General features: G+C 47.3%; 1 protein-coding gene across 39 annotated transcripts in view; it reads left to right on the top strand.

Moving 5' to 3' along the window:
- The window catches only part of TTC23 (tetratricopeptide repeat domain 23), a 111763-nt gene that overhangs the window by 74448 nt on the left and 22793 nt on the right, over positions 1-14522 (top strand). For 36 of the 39 annotated variants that reach the window (XM_054450740.2, XM_063653008.1, XM_054450736.2 and 33 more), the window contains one exon: positions 12372-12499. In XM_054450740.2, coding sequence (XP_054306715.1) covers positions 12372-12499 — 128 coding nt within the window. Of the gene's footprint in view, positions 1-2034; positions 2165-4463; positions 4865-12371; positions 12500-14522 lie in introns of those variants that run through there. The other 3 variants (XM_063653024.1, XM_063653023.1, XM_063653025.1) reach the window with 2 other exon arrangements.

Here is a 14522-nt window from a genome sequence, read left to right as displayed (position 1 = left end):
AGGCCACTCTGCTTTGCATGACTTATGGAATCAGAGGCAATCCAATTTTAGTTATATATTTTTAAAAAGTTTTCCAGTCTAAATATAGCACTCTATTGCCTTCTCTTAAATTGAAAATGATAATAATACCTACTTGATACAGATAATAAATATGTGATAATTAAATGACCTCACACAGTTATAATATTAATAGCTACCGCTTATATACGGCATATCAGCAATGGTTCTCACCGCACTACGTTTATTAATTCAGAAATCCTTGCAACTCGATGAGATAGGTACATTTATCCCCATTTGTTGGATGGAGAAATTGAGGCACCCAGAGATTAGGTAATTTTTCCAAGGGCCCATAACCAGTGAGTGGTAAAGATATGAATGAACCCAGGCAGCCAACCACCCCAGAGGCTCTTTATGCCATGTCACGTTATAGGGTCTGGCACTTCACATGTCTCCTCCCACCTTAGGCCCACCCAAAGAATCTGTAGGCAGACAAGGGACACAGGAAGAATGAAGGCAGCCCAGAGAAAAGGGTGTGGAGTGCCAATGGGAAGGCCTGGGGCCCAGGAGCATGCGGAGAATCTCAGCTCCAACCTGCAGCAGCTGAGGGCATTCGGTGACATGCACTCAGAAAGCCCACTTGCCAGTCAGGATTGAAATATGTGAGGAACCACTTTGGGAGTCCAAGATGGGTGGATCACATGAGGTCAGGAGTTCGAGACCAGCCTGGCCAGCATGATGAAACCCCGTCTCTACTAAAAATACAAAAATTAGCCGGGTATGATGGTGCACGCCTGTAGTCCCAGCTACTTGGGAGGCTGAGGCATGAGAGTCACTTGAACCTGGGAGGCAAAGGTTACAGTGAGCCAAGATTGTGCCACTGCACTCCAGCCTGGGCAACATGGCAATACTCTGTCTCCAAAAAAAAAAAAAATGTGAGAAACAAAGTAGATGGGTAAGAAGACAACTTCTCCCAGGCACAAGGAGTTGGGACTGATAGTTTTACAAATTGGGAAAGGGGGTGGCTTCTGCATTAGGACTGGAGGATTGGTTGCTTGAAGCAGAAGCAAAAGATGACTGAGAGGCCGGGCCCAGTGGCTCACACCTGTAATCCCAGCACTTTGGGAGGCCAAGGTGGGTGGATCACGAGGTCAAGAGATAGAGACCATCAAACCATCCTGGCCAACATGGTGAAACCCCATCTCTACTAAAAATACAAAAAAATTAGCTGAGTGTTGTGGTGCACACCTGTAGTCCCAGCTACCCAGGAGGCTGAGGCAGGAGAATCACTTGAACCCTGGAGGCAGAGGTTGCATTGAGCCGAGATTGTACCACTGCACTTCAGCCTGGCGACAGAGCGAGACTCAATCTCAAAAAAAAAAAAAAAAAAAAAAGAGAGAGACTCAGGAGCAAGCAAGAATCATAATAATGACAGCAACAATGACAGTAACAACCATAGCAGCAGCACTTGGGCACCTCTTGTATGCAGGTGCTGGTACTTCCACAGACATGCTCATTGAATCCTTTTAACAACCCTTGGAGGCAGGACAGGACCTCCCATTTTACAGATGAGTTCATACTGCCACCTCTTCGTACCAGAAAGTACCATGAATCTGAAGGACCTACTGTCTCTACTCATTGTTCTACCCCAAAAGGACCAAGTCCCCATCAGTCTGTATGGTGCTCCTAGGCAGGCCCTTGTCAGATTCAGCACCCATCAACCGGAAGCCACTTGAACTGTTTATCACCCTGATGCTGTTAGGAAAAAAGCTTACTGAGGTCCTAAAGGTGAGTAAATGCTAAGTGAGGAGCCAGGGCAGACAAGCAGTGGGCTAGAAATAAATGCTGATTGTCCTGCAGCAACATGAAGTCCTGGAACAGGTGCAAAAAGGTGCACAAACCTTTGCCCCTAAGGCCTCAAACGAATCACCTAAATGGGCAAATCAGGAACAATAAAAGCAAGAAGAACCCTCAAACTATTCCTACCGCACGAACATAGTTTAAAAACTGCTGCCATTGAAATCCTTGTGCCCACAGTGGCAGATGTGGGCAAGGCTGGAAAAGAGCTCACCAGGCCAGCATGTGTGGCACGTGTGGGGAATCAGCTTCCCTCCAGAAGCGGAAATGCAACAGGCACCACCCACCAGGGGCTGCAGCAGGAGCACAGGTGGGTACATTCCCAGTGTCTTTTATGTCACCTCTCTGCTGTCCCCTCACATGGCCACTGCCCCCACAGCAGGAATGAAAGAAATCTACGGCGGCCTAGGTTTCTCCAGGCCTCTGCTGCCTCCACCAGGGAGAAATAAGAGAGGGCAATTTGCAACTTATCTTTGTGTAACAACTAAGGGGCAACCAAATCCCTCACAGCTCTCAACAGCACAGGACTTTCTGACCTGGACGTTGGTCACTTCTAATTCAGAAGTCCTGGCTGGATCCCAGGAGCAAATCTGCACATTCCACCCAGCACCAAGGGGGAATCTTAGCTCTGCTCTCCTGTGCTTAAACCTGTTTGTACGGGGTACAAAGACTTTTGGGGGGTTGGTTTTGATTTTGATTTTTGAAGAAAATAATTACTAATGAGAAAAATTTCTCCTTTGAGGATTCTCTGTAGCCTGCCTGCTTGCGTGCGGAATGCCCATTGAAGGCATTGCCCTCTAACTAACAAAATGCCACTGGCCAAGAAGCAAGTGTTTCAGTCTCAACGCACAAGCTGATCCCTTTGCTCTGTGCCTTCCCTGTATTCCTTATGCAGACAAAACTGCCCAAGAAGTCACGAAGGCTTGTGATTGCATAAAGATTCCCAATTCAGGCTCCTGGAATGTCACTAACCTGAGCCTGGCCAGCTTCCCAGAGCAGCCATAGACAAACTTGGTATTAACAGCTTTCCCAACCCTGCTAAGTGTTCAGGGCATTGGCTTTGTGTTTATAACTCATCTCCTAAAGGATATTAAAATGAAATGGTTCAAAGCCAAGAACATTTCAGCCTTTGGGAGGGCAGAGCCTGCTGAGTGCAGGCGGCCTTGTTTGGAAGTAGCCCCATCTGCGGCCTGGGCTCTTGCAGGCCAGGGAGTTCTGCAGCGTTCAGTGACAGCAGATGGAACGGGCTCTGTCCGGTTAGAGCTTAGGGGGCAGGGGCTGACTAAATGGATTCCTAAGATATAATTTCCTATGCACGAATATGTATATCTCCCCCGCCCCCACTGGTCCTAGCCTCTAGCCACATTTTACACAGTAGACTGGAAAAATGTCAGTATCGGAAGCTGGACACTGCATCTCACCCAGGTCTCCTCTTTTTTACCTTACACGACCCTCCCTTTTCTCAACTCTTCCCTCTGTGGCCTGCCTTTTCAGCTTGCCCAGTGCTGGGCTGTCCCCACTCCCTGCTCACTGGGTTACTGTTGCTCCTTGGGCCCCGTGTGTTCCAGAGAGACCAGAAATCAGGCACCCCTGGTGTACACAGGCCCTAGGTCTTATGGGCCCCTGACAGGTGACATGGCCCCTGACAGGTGACAGGGAGCAGCCACAGTGAGGTGTCCTTTACCTTCCCATGCTCTTAGCTGTCCCTACTACGTCTCTCATGATGCCTCCAACCTCAGCTTCCAAGCGGGACCTGGTGGTACAGTCAAGTGAGAGTAAGCCACGGCCGGCCACGCTCCAGCTGCCTGTCTCCCTTCAGACTTCCCACTCCCCTGGGCCCCTGTGCGCTCTGAGAGAGCCTTCCTCTGTCCCTTCTCAGGGCCCATTTGTTTTTACAAAATGCCCAACCAGCCTGAGTTTGGCCTTGCCTTTGAGCTCCCCAAGCAGCACATGTGGCATCCATCCCTGCTCTGTGCCCCACAGGGAGTGAGGGAGAAAGGGGAAGTGAGGGTGCAGTGGAGTGAGGCTGAGGCCCAGAGAAGGAAAGAGATGCCCCATACTCTGTTTTCACCAGCATTAGGAGCATCTCTTCTCAGAAACTTCTGGAAGTCACCCTAGAGTTGTCACATCTAGGGGATTGGGGTCCAGGGTCACTCAGCAAGTTAGAGGCCAAGAAAGGCCTAGAATGGAACCCAGGTGCTACCTACTTACCACACTCCAGACCCAGAGAGGGAGTTGTCCCATCCCCACCCCACCCTGCTGAGGGTGCAGGGCTCTGAGCAGCCCTAAAGGACAGGCAGGTAGGGGCCGCAGGGGTTGGCAGCCCTTGGGGCCAGTGAAGGAGGAGGAGAGGAGTTTGTGCATTGACCCCTCTAGCTGGGGCAGAGCTGAAACCTCATCAGGCTTGCTCACCAACTGCTGTCCCTTCATTGTGTCTGAGAGCAAAGCCTGTCACTTCATTTCTTTCCTGGGGAGGCTGAAGTGCATGAGCAGCATGATGACCACGTTCATGAGGTTCGGGTTTGTCACTTCTGAGCTGGTTTGTAATTTGTGTTCAGAACTTCTTAGAGAAGCCTATGTAACTTACACCCCGACTTGGCTTCAAAAAGGATTTTTAAGGCAGCTTATGGAAAACGCATCTACATCACCAAGACAAGTGACAGGAACTTGAGGTTACTGGAAGCCTTCACTACATGGTGGCCCCACGTTGCGCTGATGGAGGGGGCTGGTCACTTTCCTGGTGGTGAGGACACTTAAGGCAGGCAGATCCCAATGGCGACCAAGCCCTGTGAGGGCACTCTGCATATGTATACCTTGCGAGCCTCACCTCGTCTGCTGCCACTGGATCACTTCACTTTATGGATGCACACCCGTCCCTGGAGATGGCCACGGACTTCCCTGTATCACACAGCTAGTGAGCAGCAGCCCTGCCACTCCCTGAAGCCATGTCACAGGACCCTGTCTATGGCACTGTGAAAGCGTTCCTCATGAAGAAGGTCTCCTGTGAGGACCACTGAAGGCTCTGGGGTGAGGAAAGAGTCTCTTCCGGGCTTTATGTGTTCTCAGGCTTCCCATGTGGCCTCCACAAGCTAGCAGACTCGAACAGCAGCCCCCAGCAGGGTCTAAGTAGCTTCAATGTGTTTCCTGGGTGAGGGAGCTCCTCCGGGTTAGCGCCAGGCTAAGATTTGGGACTTTCCATTTTTAAACTCCCTGGGGTCCTTTGCAGTTGGTACAGAGTAGGGACTATTTCCTAAGACTGCTACAAAAGACAATCGTCGCATTATACACAGAGGCCTCCCTCTTAATGAAAGCTGTCCTTACTGTTCCAGCTTCTGCCTTAGGGCAGCCACAGGAAAATGAATGCAGGGTTACTGGAATTTATTTTCATTAAAAGCCTCCTGACCTCCCCTGCAGTGGGCCACATTGCAGTCCTGCATTCCTCTTGCTCTTGGGATGAAGCCTTGTTTTCTTTTGCCTGTATATGAACATCTCTACACAGAATCTTTCAGGGTCTTTTGGAATGATGTGGCTCCAAGTCCTCAGACAGAGCCGTCTGGAGAGACATCAAACCACCCTGCCCACCGAGCCACACCTTCTCCCTGCTCTAACTCACAGACAACCTAAACATTCTGTTAGAGTGAAAATAGAAGATTCATGGCCTTGGAACACCTGTGCCATTAGGGCTCAGATTTATAAGCTAAGTCATGCTCCTGTGTTTTAGAAAATGACCTCAGCTTCTGCCCAGGCCTTCGGCATCAGATTGCAGAGGATTCTAGAAGTGGTTTTCAAAGGTAGGGATGGCCTTGTGTGAGAGTGCTGAAACTGCTGGCTCTTTGTGAACCCACACCGTGTTGCAGGGCACAAGGTTCAGGCCGGCAGGCGGCAGCCACTTGAAGGGGCTATGACTTCCTGTCCTTCTGGAAATCCTGCTGTCACTTGTCCCAGGCGGAGATAGACTGGGATGTCCATTGCCAGGAGAATAAACTGCTTCTCAGGAATTGACCCCTTTGCTTTAGTAACAGGACTCAATTTGCCCTCTCCTCAGAGGCTGCTTATGTGGATTTAGTTCTCAAAGTTAATTTGGAGGTGAGGGGGTTGGGGGAAATAAGTCAGGATCTTGCAATAAAGGAGTTTTCTTATATACCAGATAAAGATAAAAGTGGTTTGAAATCTATAGACAGGGAAGGTGCACACGTGGACGCACTAGACCTTCCTCTGTTCCTAAGCTCTAGGCCATTCTAATATATAGGGGTCCTAACCTGAGTTCACAGATGCCTGATGTGTGGCTGGCTTGCATGTGACAACATCTGTCTGGGAACCCTCTATCTGGCCTTATCCCCCTCTGACTAGAGACCTACCAGGAACAAAAATGGAAAAAGCACAAAACCTTAGAGAAGCCAAGGACTTAAAGGAAGAAAGAGAGCAGTGACTTGAGGAGGCTGCCCCCAGAGCGCAGATTCCCAGGCAGGGCCCATCTCCGTCTGCCCACCACAACACCTGGCCTTCTGTCACTTCAATAGCCATGTTGCCTTCATGTAAGGAATACACTCCTTCCGCACTCTTCTCCTTTCCTTCCTCCCTCGCACCCATTCCCTCTTCCAGAGGTCCACGTACACTAACAAGCATCCTCTTTGGAAAATATGACTGGGCGTCCCTAAGTCTGAGGTTAGGAGCCATTTGCACATTAGTTGGAATTGAACCCTGCAGCGTCCTCCCTCAAAGCTTCTCTGTGAGCTGAGCTGCACTGAGGGAAAGGAGCATGCCATTCTCGGGTTGAGAGGACCAGCCCAAATGGGGTGCTTTTCAGGGCAGTTAGGGGAAGGAATCCTGGGAGGTGGGAGAACATTACAAAGAAAAGGACTAGAAAGATGTGAGATGTGGCTGTGTCCACCCATGCCAGGGAGATCGGCTCCTATCCCAGGAGAGGGCAGGGAAATGCTCCCTAGCCCTTTTGGCCTCTGCCTTTCCCTGAGCATAGCAATGCTGCTTCAGCCAAAGCCCGGAGTCTGAAACTCAGTGCACGAATTGCCCCATGCCTTATACATCTGCAGGTCTTCACGGTAAGCACAGTAAGGGCCCATCTTTAGGGACAAGGCTGAGATGCAGAAAGACCTTTACTTTTAAAAAGAATTGCTCAGCTACATTCTTTAGTTAACTCCCAATTAGCCAGAAAATTAAAATACCGAAAGAGTACTCCACTCCTGACTATCTTCATTCATTTTAGACATGAATGTTCATCTCTGTAATGCTTTGATAATCAACAAAATTAATGCCACTTCATCCTCAACATTTGCTGACATTAGATTATCAAAGTAGCCAAAGTTAATACTCAGTTTGCACATTAAATCTGTAACGTTTTCTCGTATGGGTCAGCTATGAGGAAGAGATGTAACATTTTCCACGTGGCAGATTTTCTCCCACCAAGACAAAAACTTGTGAGGAGTGCTCCAGAAATGCATCTGCTGGTCTGGCTGGGGACAGGCCCCATTGAAAGACAGGGTTACAGGAATCCAGTTCAATTGATTTCTGCCTAACTGCAGACCCCAGGGCCAGCTGGCACTGAGTGCAATTCCTGCTCCTGCCTGGCAACTGCCTAGAATCTACATGAAGTAAGTCATGCAGATGAACATAACTTGTTTCAGACCTAAGCTTTCTTTAGGTTGACTAGATTTGGTAGACATATTTCCAAAGTGTTTACGTCTCTCCTTTCTAACACAGATCCTATGGAATGTAATTAGATCATTTCTTAAGACCCAGGATTCTCATTGTGAATTTCAGGCATGTTCTCAGAGCTCTTGAGGTGTACAGGGCTGTTTATCTGCAAAGGATGCTAGACTTCTGTGTCTTTTGATCTCTCTGTGTGTTTTCATGTTTCTGTCCTCTCAATGTCCATTTCTGTCACTTGTTGCTTCCAGTCTGCCTGCTATTTCAGCCTAGTATGGGGACCCATAGCTACAATTATCAAAACTGTCCCTAAAATTAAAATCATCAACATTTATTGAGCACCAACTATATGTCAGTCCTGTTATCATTTATTCATATGCATTCATCTGTTTACTCCTTATACCTCCTTATAAGGGAGTTATTAATATAATGGTCCCCTTTTCCAGATGGGGAACACAGCAAGGCACACAGCTGTAAGGGGCAGAGCCAGAACCTGGGCCTAGATAACGCAAGCCCAGAGTCTGCTCTCTTTGCCATTCACCCTGCTGCCTCCAAGAAGCAGCACACTTCACCGGTGCTGGTTGGATTTTTGATCCTCGTGTGTTCTAGAGAGCAGCACGCTTCACCGGCGCCGGTTGGATTTTTGATCCTCGTGTGTTCTAGAGAGCAGCACGCTTCACCGGCGCCGGTTGGATTTTTGATCCTCGTGTGTTCTAGAGAGCAGCACGCTTCACCGGCGCCGGTTGGATTTTTGATCCTCGTGTGTTCTAGAGAGCAGCACGCTTCACCGGCGCCGGTTGGATTTTTGATCCTCGTGTGTTCTAGAGAGCAGCACGCTTCACCGGCGCCGGTTGGATTTTTGATCCTCGTGTGTTCTAGAGAGCAGCACGCTTCACCGGCGCCGGTTGGATTTTTGATCCTCGTGTGTTCTAGAGAGCAGCACGCTTCACCGGCGCCGGTTGGATTTTTGATCCTCGTGTGTTCTAGAGAGCAGCACGCTTCACCGGCGCCGGTTGGATTTTTGATCCTCGTGTGTTCTAGAGAGCAGCACGCTTCACCGGCGCCGGTTGGATTTTTGATCCTCGTGTGTTCTAGAGAGCAGCACGCTTCACCGGCGCCGGTTGGATTTTTGATCCTCGTGTGTTCTCGAGAGCAGCACGCTTCACCGGCGCCGGTTGGATTTTTGATCCTCGTGTGTTCTCGAGAGCAGCACGCTTCACCGGCGCCGGTTGGATTTTTGATCCTCGTGTGTTCTCGAGAGCAGCACGCTTCACCGGCGCCGGTTGGATTTTTGATCCTCGTGTGTTCTCGAGAGCAGCACGCTTCACCGGCGCCGGTTGGATTTTTGATCCTCGTGTGTTCTCGAGAGCAGCACGCTTCACCGGCGCCGGTTGGATTTTTGATCCTCGTGTGTTCTCGAGAGCAGCACGCTTCACCGGCGCCGGTTGGATTTTTGATCCTCGTGTGTTCTCGAGAGCAGCACGCTTCACCGGCGCCGGTTGGATTTTTGATCCTCGTGTGTTCTCGAGAGCAGCACATTTCACCGGCGCCGGTTGGATTTTTGATCCTCGTGTGTTCTCGAGAGCAGCACGCTTCACCGGCGCCGGTTGGATTTTTGATCCTCGTGTGTTCTCGAGAGCAGCACGCTTCACCGGCGCCGGTTGGATTTTTGATCCTCGTGTGTTCTCGAGAGCAGCACGCTTCACCGGCGCCGGTTGGATTTTTGATCCTCGTGTGTTCTCGAGAGCAGCACGCTTCACCGGCGCCGGTTGGATTTTTGATCCTCGTGTGTTCTCGAGAGCAGCACGCTTCACCGGCGCTGGTTGGATTTTTGACCCTCGTGTGTTCTCGAGAGCAGCACGCTTCACCGGCGCTGGTTGGATTTTTGATCCTCGTGTGTTCTAGAGAGCAGCACGCTTCACCGGCGCCGGTTGGATTTTTGATCCTCGTGTGTTCTCGAGAGCTGTACCTGAAGGTCACGGAGGCCACTTGGGAAGCACCTGGCATTACCGTCACAGAATGAGAAAAATAAGCCCAAGTCAATTCATTGGAAAAGATAATGAAACAGATGAAACACTAGCTGGCCTAATCAAGAAAACAGAGAGGAAGTACAAATACAAAACTAGAAATGACAGAAGGGAATAACCAAATATTGAGGAAATTTCTAAAAGCAAAAGATAATGTTTTATACAGTGCTCCATAATAAATATGATATTTCCAAGTGGAATGCAAGTAGACCACTGTATATATGGGTCATAATCTTCCCCAACAGACTTTATGTGCTTGTCATGTGTCACCATGAAGCTATCTTCAACAGGTGCTTCTGTGGGAGTCCCATGTCTCTTGGGGGAGGAAGCCGTCACATTTTCCTCTTCTAGGGTAGGGGCAGCAAACTTATGCACATGGGCCAAATTTGCTCACCACCTGTTTTTGTAAATAAAGTTTTATTGGAACATGGTTATGCTCATTCATTTATATATTGTCTACAGCTGCTTTCATGCTACAACAGCAGAGTTGAATAGCAACAATGGGGATCATACGGCCTGCAAAGCCTAAAATATTTACCATCCTGTCCTTTACAGAATAAGTTTGCCAACCCCTGTGCTAGAGCCCTGTGGTTTTTCCAGTTTCAGACTAGTTTCTGTGCTGGTTTCTTGGTTCAGGACTTCCAGACCAAGTAGGTGGTACACATTCAGACTACATATATGCTTATTTCAGGTATTCTTTTTCTAGTCAGAGCCTCTGGATAGACACCCTTAATTCCACACCTGGAACCAGTGCAATTGTTCTTATCTTCATTTTAGAGATTCCTGGCTGTCTTAGTGTTTGGGAAGCTATCACAAAACACCATAGACTAAGTGGCTTATAAACCACAGAAGGTATTTCTCACAGTTCTGAAGTCTGGAAAGTCCCAGATCAAGGCTCTGGTAGATTTGGTGCCTGACCTGCTTCCTGGTTCGTAGACAGCTGTCTTTTCACTGTGTCCTCACAGGGTGGAAGGAGGGAGGAAACTCTTTGATGGTGTCTTTTATAAGGACACTAATCCCATTCATGAGGGTGCCATCCCCATGACTTAATTACCTCTGAAAGGCCCTGCCTCTGAATATCATCACCATGGGGGTTAGATTTCAACACATGAATTTGAGGGGGACATAAATATTCAGACGATAGCACTGGCTGTATTCATTTTATTTCCTGCGTAACAAATTTGTTAACTCACCCATTTATTACCTTGCAGTTCCGTAGGTTAGAAGTCTGGTGTGCTAAGGCGTGCTTCTCTGCTCAGACTGAAATTGCATTGTTGGCCAGCTCCACTCTCAACTGGAGGTTGGGGTGTTTTCTGAAGCTCATTCCTGTTATGAGCACAGTTCAGTTCCTTGCAGCTGTAGGACTGAAGTCCCTGTTTTCTGGAGAGCTGGTGGCCAGTGACCCCTCTCAGCTCCCGCAGGCTGCTCTTGCTGAGGTCCTTCCACTATATCCCTCTCCATCTCAGCAGCAGGCAAAATCCTTCTCATCAAATCTCTGTCACGCTTTCCATAAATATGACTTCCTTTTCTGCTACCAGCCAGAGAAAACTCTGCTTTTAAAGGGCTCCTGTGATTAAGTCTGGCCCAGGGGATAATCTTTCTGGTTTTTTGTTTTTGTTTTTTTTTTTGAGACAGGGTCTTGGCTTTGTTACCCAGGCTGGAATACAGTGGTGTGATCACAGCTCACTGAAGCCTCAACCTCCTGGGCTCAAACAGTCCTCCCACTTCAGCCTCCCAAGTAGCTGGGACGACAGGTGCACATCACCACATCTGGCTAATTTTTTTTTTTTGTATTGTTTATTGTTTGTTTCGCCGTGTTGACCAAGCCGGTCTTGAACTTCCAGGCTCAAGCGATCCTCCCACCTTGGCCTCCCAAAGTGCTTGGATGACGGGTGTGAGCCACCACCCCCGGCCATAATCTTGCTTTCTTAAAGTCAGCTGTACCCTATAACATAAGCTCATCTCAGGAGAACTATATCTTCATACTCACAAGTTCCATCCATAACCACAGGGGAGGGACTACACGAGGGCAAGGGTCACAGGTCACCTTAGAATTCTGCTGGCCACACCAGCTTTTTGCAGGGAGTCCTATTCAGCTTTCCACCACAAATGAGCCTCAGGCTTCATCCCTAGTCCTGCTCGGGCTTAGATGGACCTTTTTTCTAATATGCTCATGGGCCATTCAACCTCAGCTCCCACTCACTTCTCTGGCTTTTAGTTCTCTCGTCATTTTCCATACCTGAGGGTTTTCTTTTTCTTGCATTCAAGGTTGGCATGCATTTAAAAATATTTGTGTTATATTATAACCAGTATGTTGAAGTATTTGGAATGACTGGGGTTTTGAATGATTTCTTCCCTTAGCAGCATGTCAGCAATATTTTCCAGATTTTTCATGTTTTAGAAATATGTACCAAGATTACACTCCAAATCCATCAAAATAAATGAACTTTCAGAGTCCTACCCTTAGTAAAGTCATAGTTACCCTATAACTAAAGTTATAGGAAAAATTAATGGTTGATCAACCTGAAAACTTACCAGTGTATTCAGATCTGGGGCATAGTTTCTTCTTTTGCAGTAACTTTTCTTTATGTATCACCGGGAAAGCTAGATGTATGAAAATTAAAGAAAGTAAATTATGGTATCCTTCGAGACCTAAATTCTTTCTAATGAAACAGGCAGATTAATGGGCAAAGGACAGTCTTAACTGTTTTTTCTTGTCCCAATACCTCTTTCCAAATAGCTCAACACTGCTAACAGTATATTTATTCTGTTTCCATTTCAAATCTGTGAGCAGTTTTCAAAGTTATAATAAATGCTTTTCTTCAGATGTAGCTGAGCAGTATTTTCAAGAGAGCATGGCTCATCTTAAGGATTCTGAAGGGATGGGAAGAACCAAATTTCTTTCAATTCAAGATGAATTTTGCCATTTTCTACAAATGACTGGACAAAAAGAGGTAAGTGAGTTTGGATCACAATTGTCTAGTTATTCACAGTTGATATCCAAAGGGCAACTCCTTTACTCTGCAGGCATCCATTAAGCACCTACTGTGTGCAAAGCATGTGCCAGTCTCTAGAGGGACACATAAATAAGGCTAGGGCTCCTTTGGGGCAGCTTCCAGAGATACTTGTTCTTAGAAGCTGGGAGACTTTATGAGAATATAGATTGTCATGCCCACTTACAAAAGATCCTAAAGAAATAGTGGACAGGCCCTGCTTATTGAAGTCCTGCAGATCTGGCTGGAATAGTGTGGCAGTTAGTGTGTCTAATCCTTCTCTCCTTGGTTTGGGTACTGAATGGAATTTGCATGTCTAAGGAAAACTATACGGTGCAGAAGTTACAGCTCAGTTGTTTAGTATTGATTCGTACAAGCGTGATTTACATGGCTTATAAAAATAGAACAAGACCAAGACCTTACATTCATTGGTAATTAAACCCTTGGGAACGTGTTCCTTGCAAAGCCTAACATACCGTTGCTTTATTTCTTTATATGTGTGTGTGTGTGTACACATATTAATACATATATATACACACAATGGCCCACAGATACTGCGGAACAATTATATATATACGTGTGCATATATATGTATATATGTATGTGTGCATATATGCCCACACCCTCTTCTCAGTGCCCCTAAGTCCTGTTTACTCTTCACTCCTCTCCGTTAAGCTTTTTTTTTTTTTTTTTTTTTTTCTGAGACAGAGTCTTGCTCTGTCACCCAAGCTGGAGTGCAGTGGTGCAATCTCGGCTCACTGCAACCTCCGCCTCCCAAGTTCAAGCAGTTCTCTGCCTCAGCCTCCTGAGTAGCTGGGATTGTTACAGGCCCCTGCCACCATGCCCAGCTAATTTTTTTGTATTTTTAGTAGAGATGGGGTTTCACCATTTGGCTAGGCTGGTCTTGAACTCCTGACCTCATGATCCACCCGCCTCAGCCTCCCAAAGTGCTGGGATTACAGGCATGAGCCACTGTGCCCGGCCTCTGTTAAGCTTTTCTTATCAGAGGTTAACGCCATCTCAGTTTCCTAGAAAACCATACATACATACATATATAGACACATATGTACACACACACACACACACATATATATAGTTGTTCCTCAGTATCTGTGGGGATTGGTTCCAGAGCCCCCAAGGATACCAAACTCCAAGGATGCTCAAGCCCTTGTACAAAATGGTGTCACATTTGTATATATCCTAGACATAGCCTCCTGAATACTTTATATCATCTCTAGATTGCTTATAATACCTAATACAATGTAAATGCTATGGTAATAGTTGTTACACTGTATTTTTTATTTGTATTGTTTTTATTGTTGTATTGTTATTTTTATTGTTTTTTCCCATATAATTTTTGATCTAGGGATATGGAGGGCTATGTATTTTTTTCAACTCTAACCTATCATGGCAAATCTTGGAAATGAAAAACTTTATTTCCCTTACCGTCTGTAGACCTCCTCCCCCACAGCTCTTTTCTCATCCTTAATCCCCCCTCCACCCCCACCTTCTGTCAGTTAGGGAACACGGGCTTTTATGCAGATATACCCATGTTTCTCAGGCCAAAGTAGGGCCACAATCATCAGGACAAATGGGAGTTTCAGGATGTTTCTCGGTCACCCAACCCCAGGGAGAGAGAGGGGCCTTCCAGGGGCCTCAGATTCCCTCCCCATCCCCCCCTCACATCTCTAGAAGACTTAAGGGGAGTGCTCAGGTCAGAATAATGGGGTAGGTTTGCCCCCTCATGCCCCACTCCGTCCAGTTCCTCAGCAATTTTTTTCCTCCAAAATAGATCTTGACTGCATCCATTGTTCTCCATCTTTAGTCCTGCCACTCATCATCTCTTGCCTGGACCACTCTAACAAGTTCCTGTCTCTCAGCTGCTTTTTCCATGTTTGCCCTCTTCTAGTCCACTCAGAATAAGGAAGCCATGGTGATGTTTCCAAAAAGCAGATCTGACCAGTGAACACTCATTTGTAAAAGC

This window comes from Pongo pygmaeus, chromosome 16 (genome assembly GCF_028885625.2).
Source record: "Pongo pygmaeus isolate AG05252 chromosome 16, NHGRI_mPonPyg2-v2.0_pri, whole genome shotgun sequence".
NCBI lineage: Eukaryota > Metazoa > Chordata > Mammalia > Primates > Hominidae > Pongo > Pongo pygmaeus.
The sequence above is the reverse complement of the archived record's forward strand: the minus strand, read 5'-3'. Positions and strand labels throughout refer to the sequence as shown.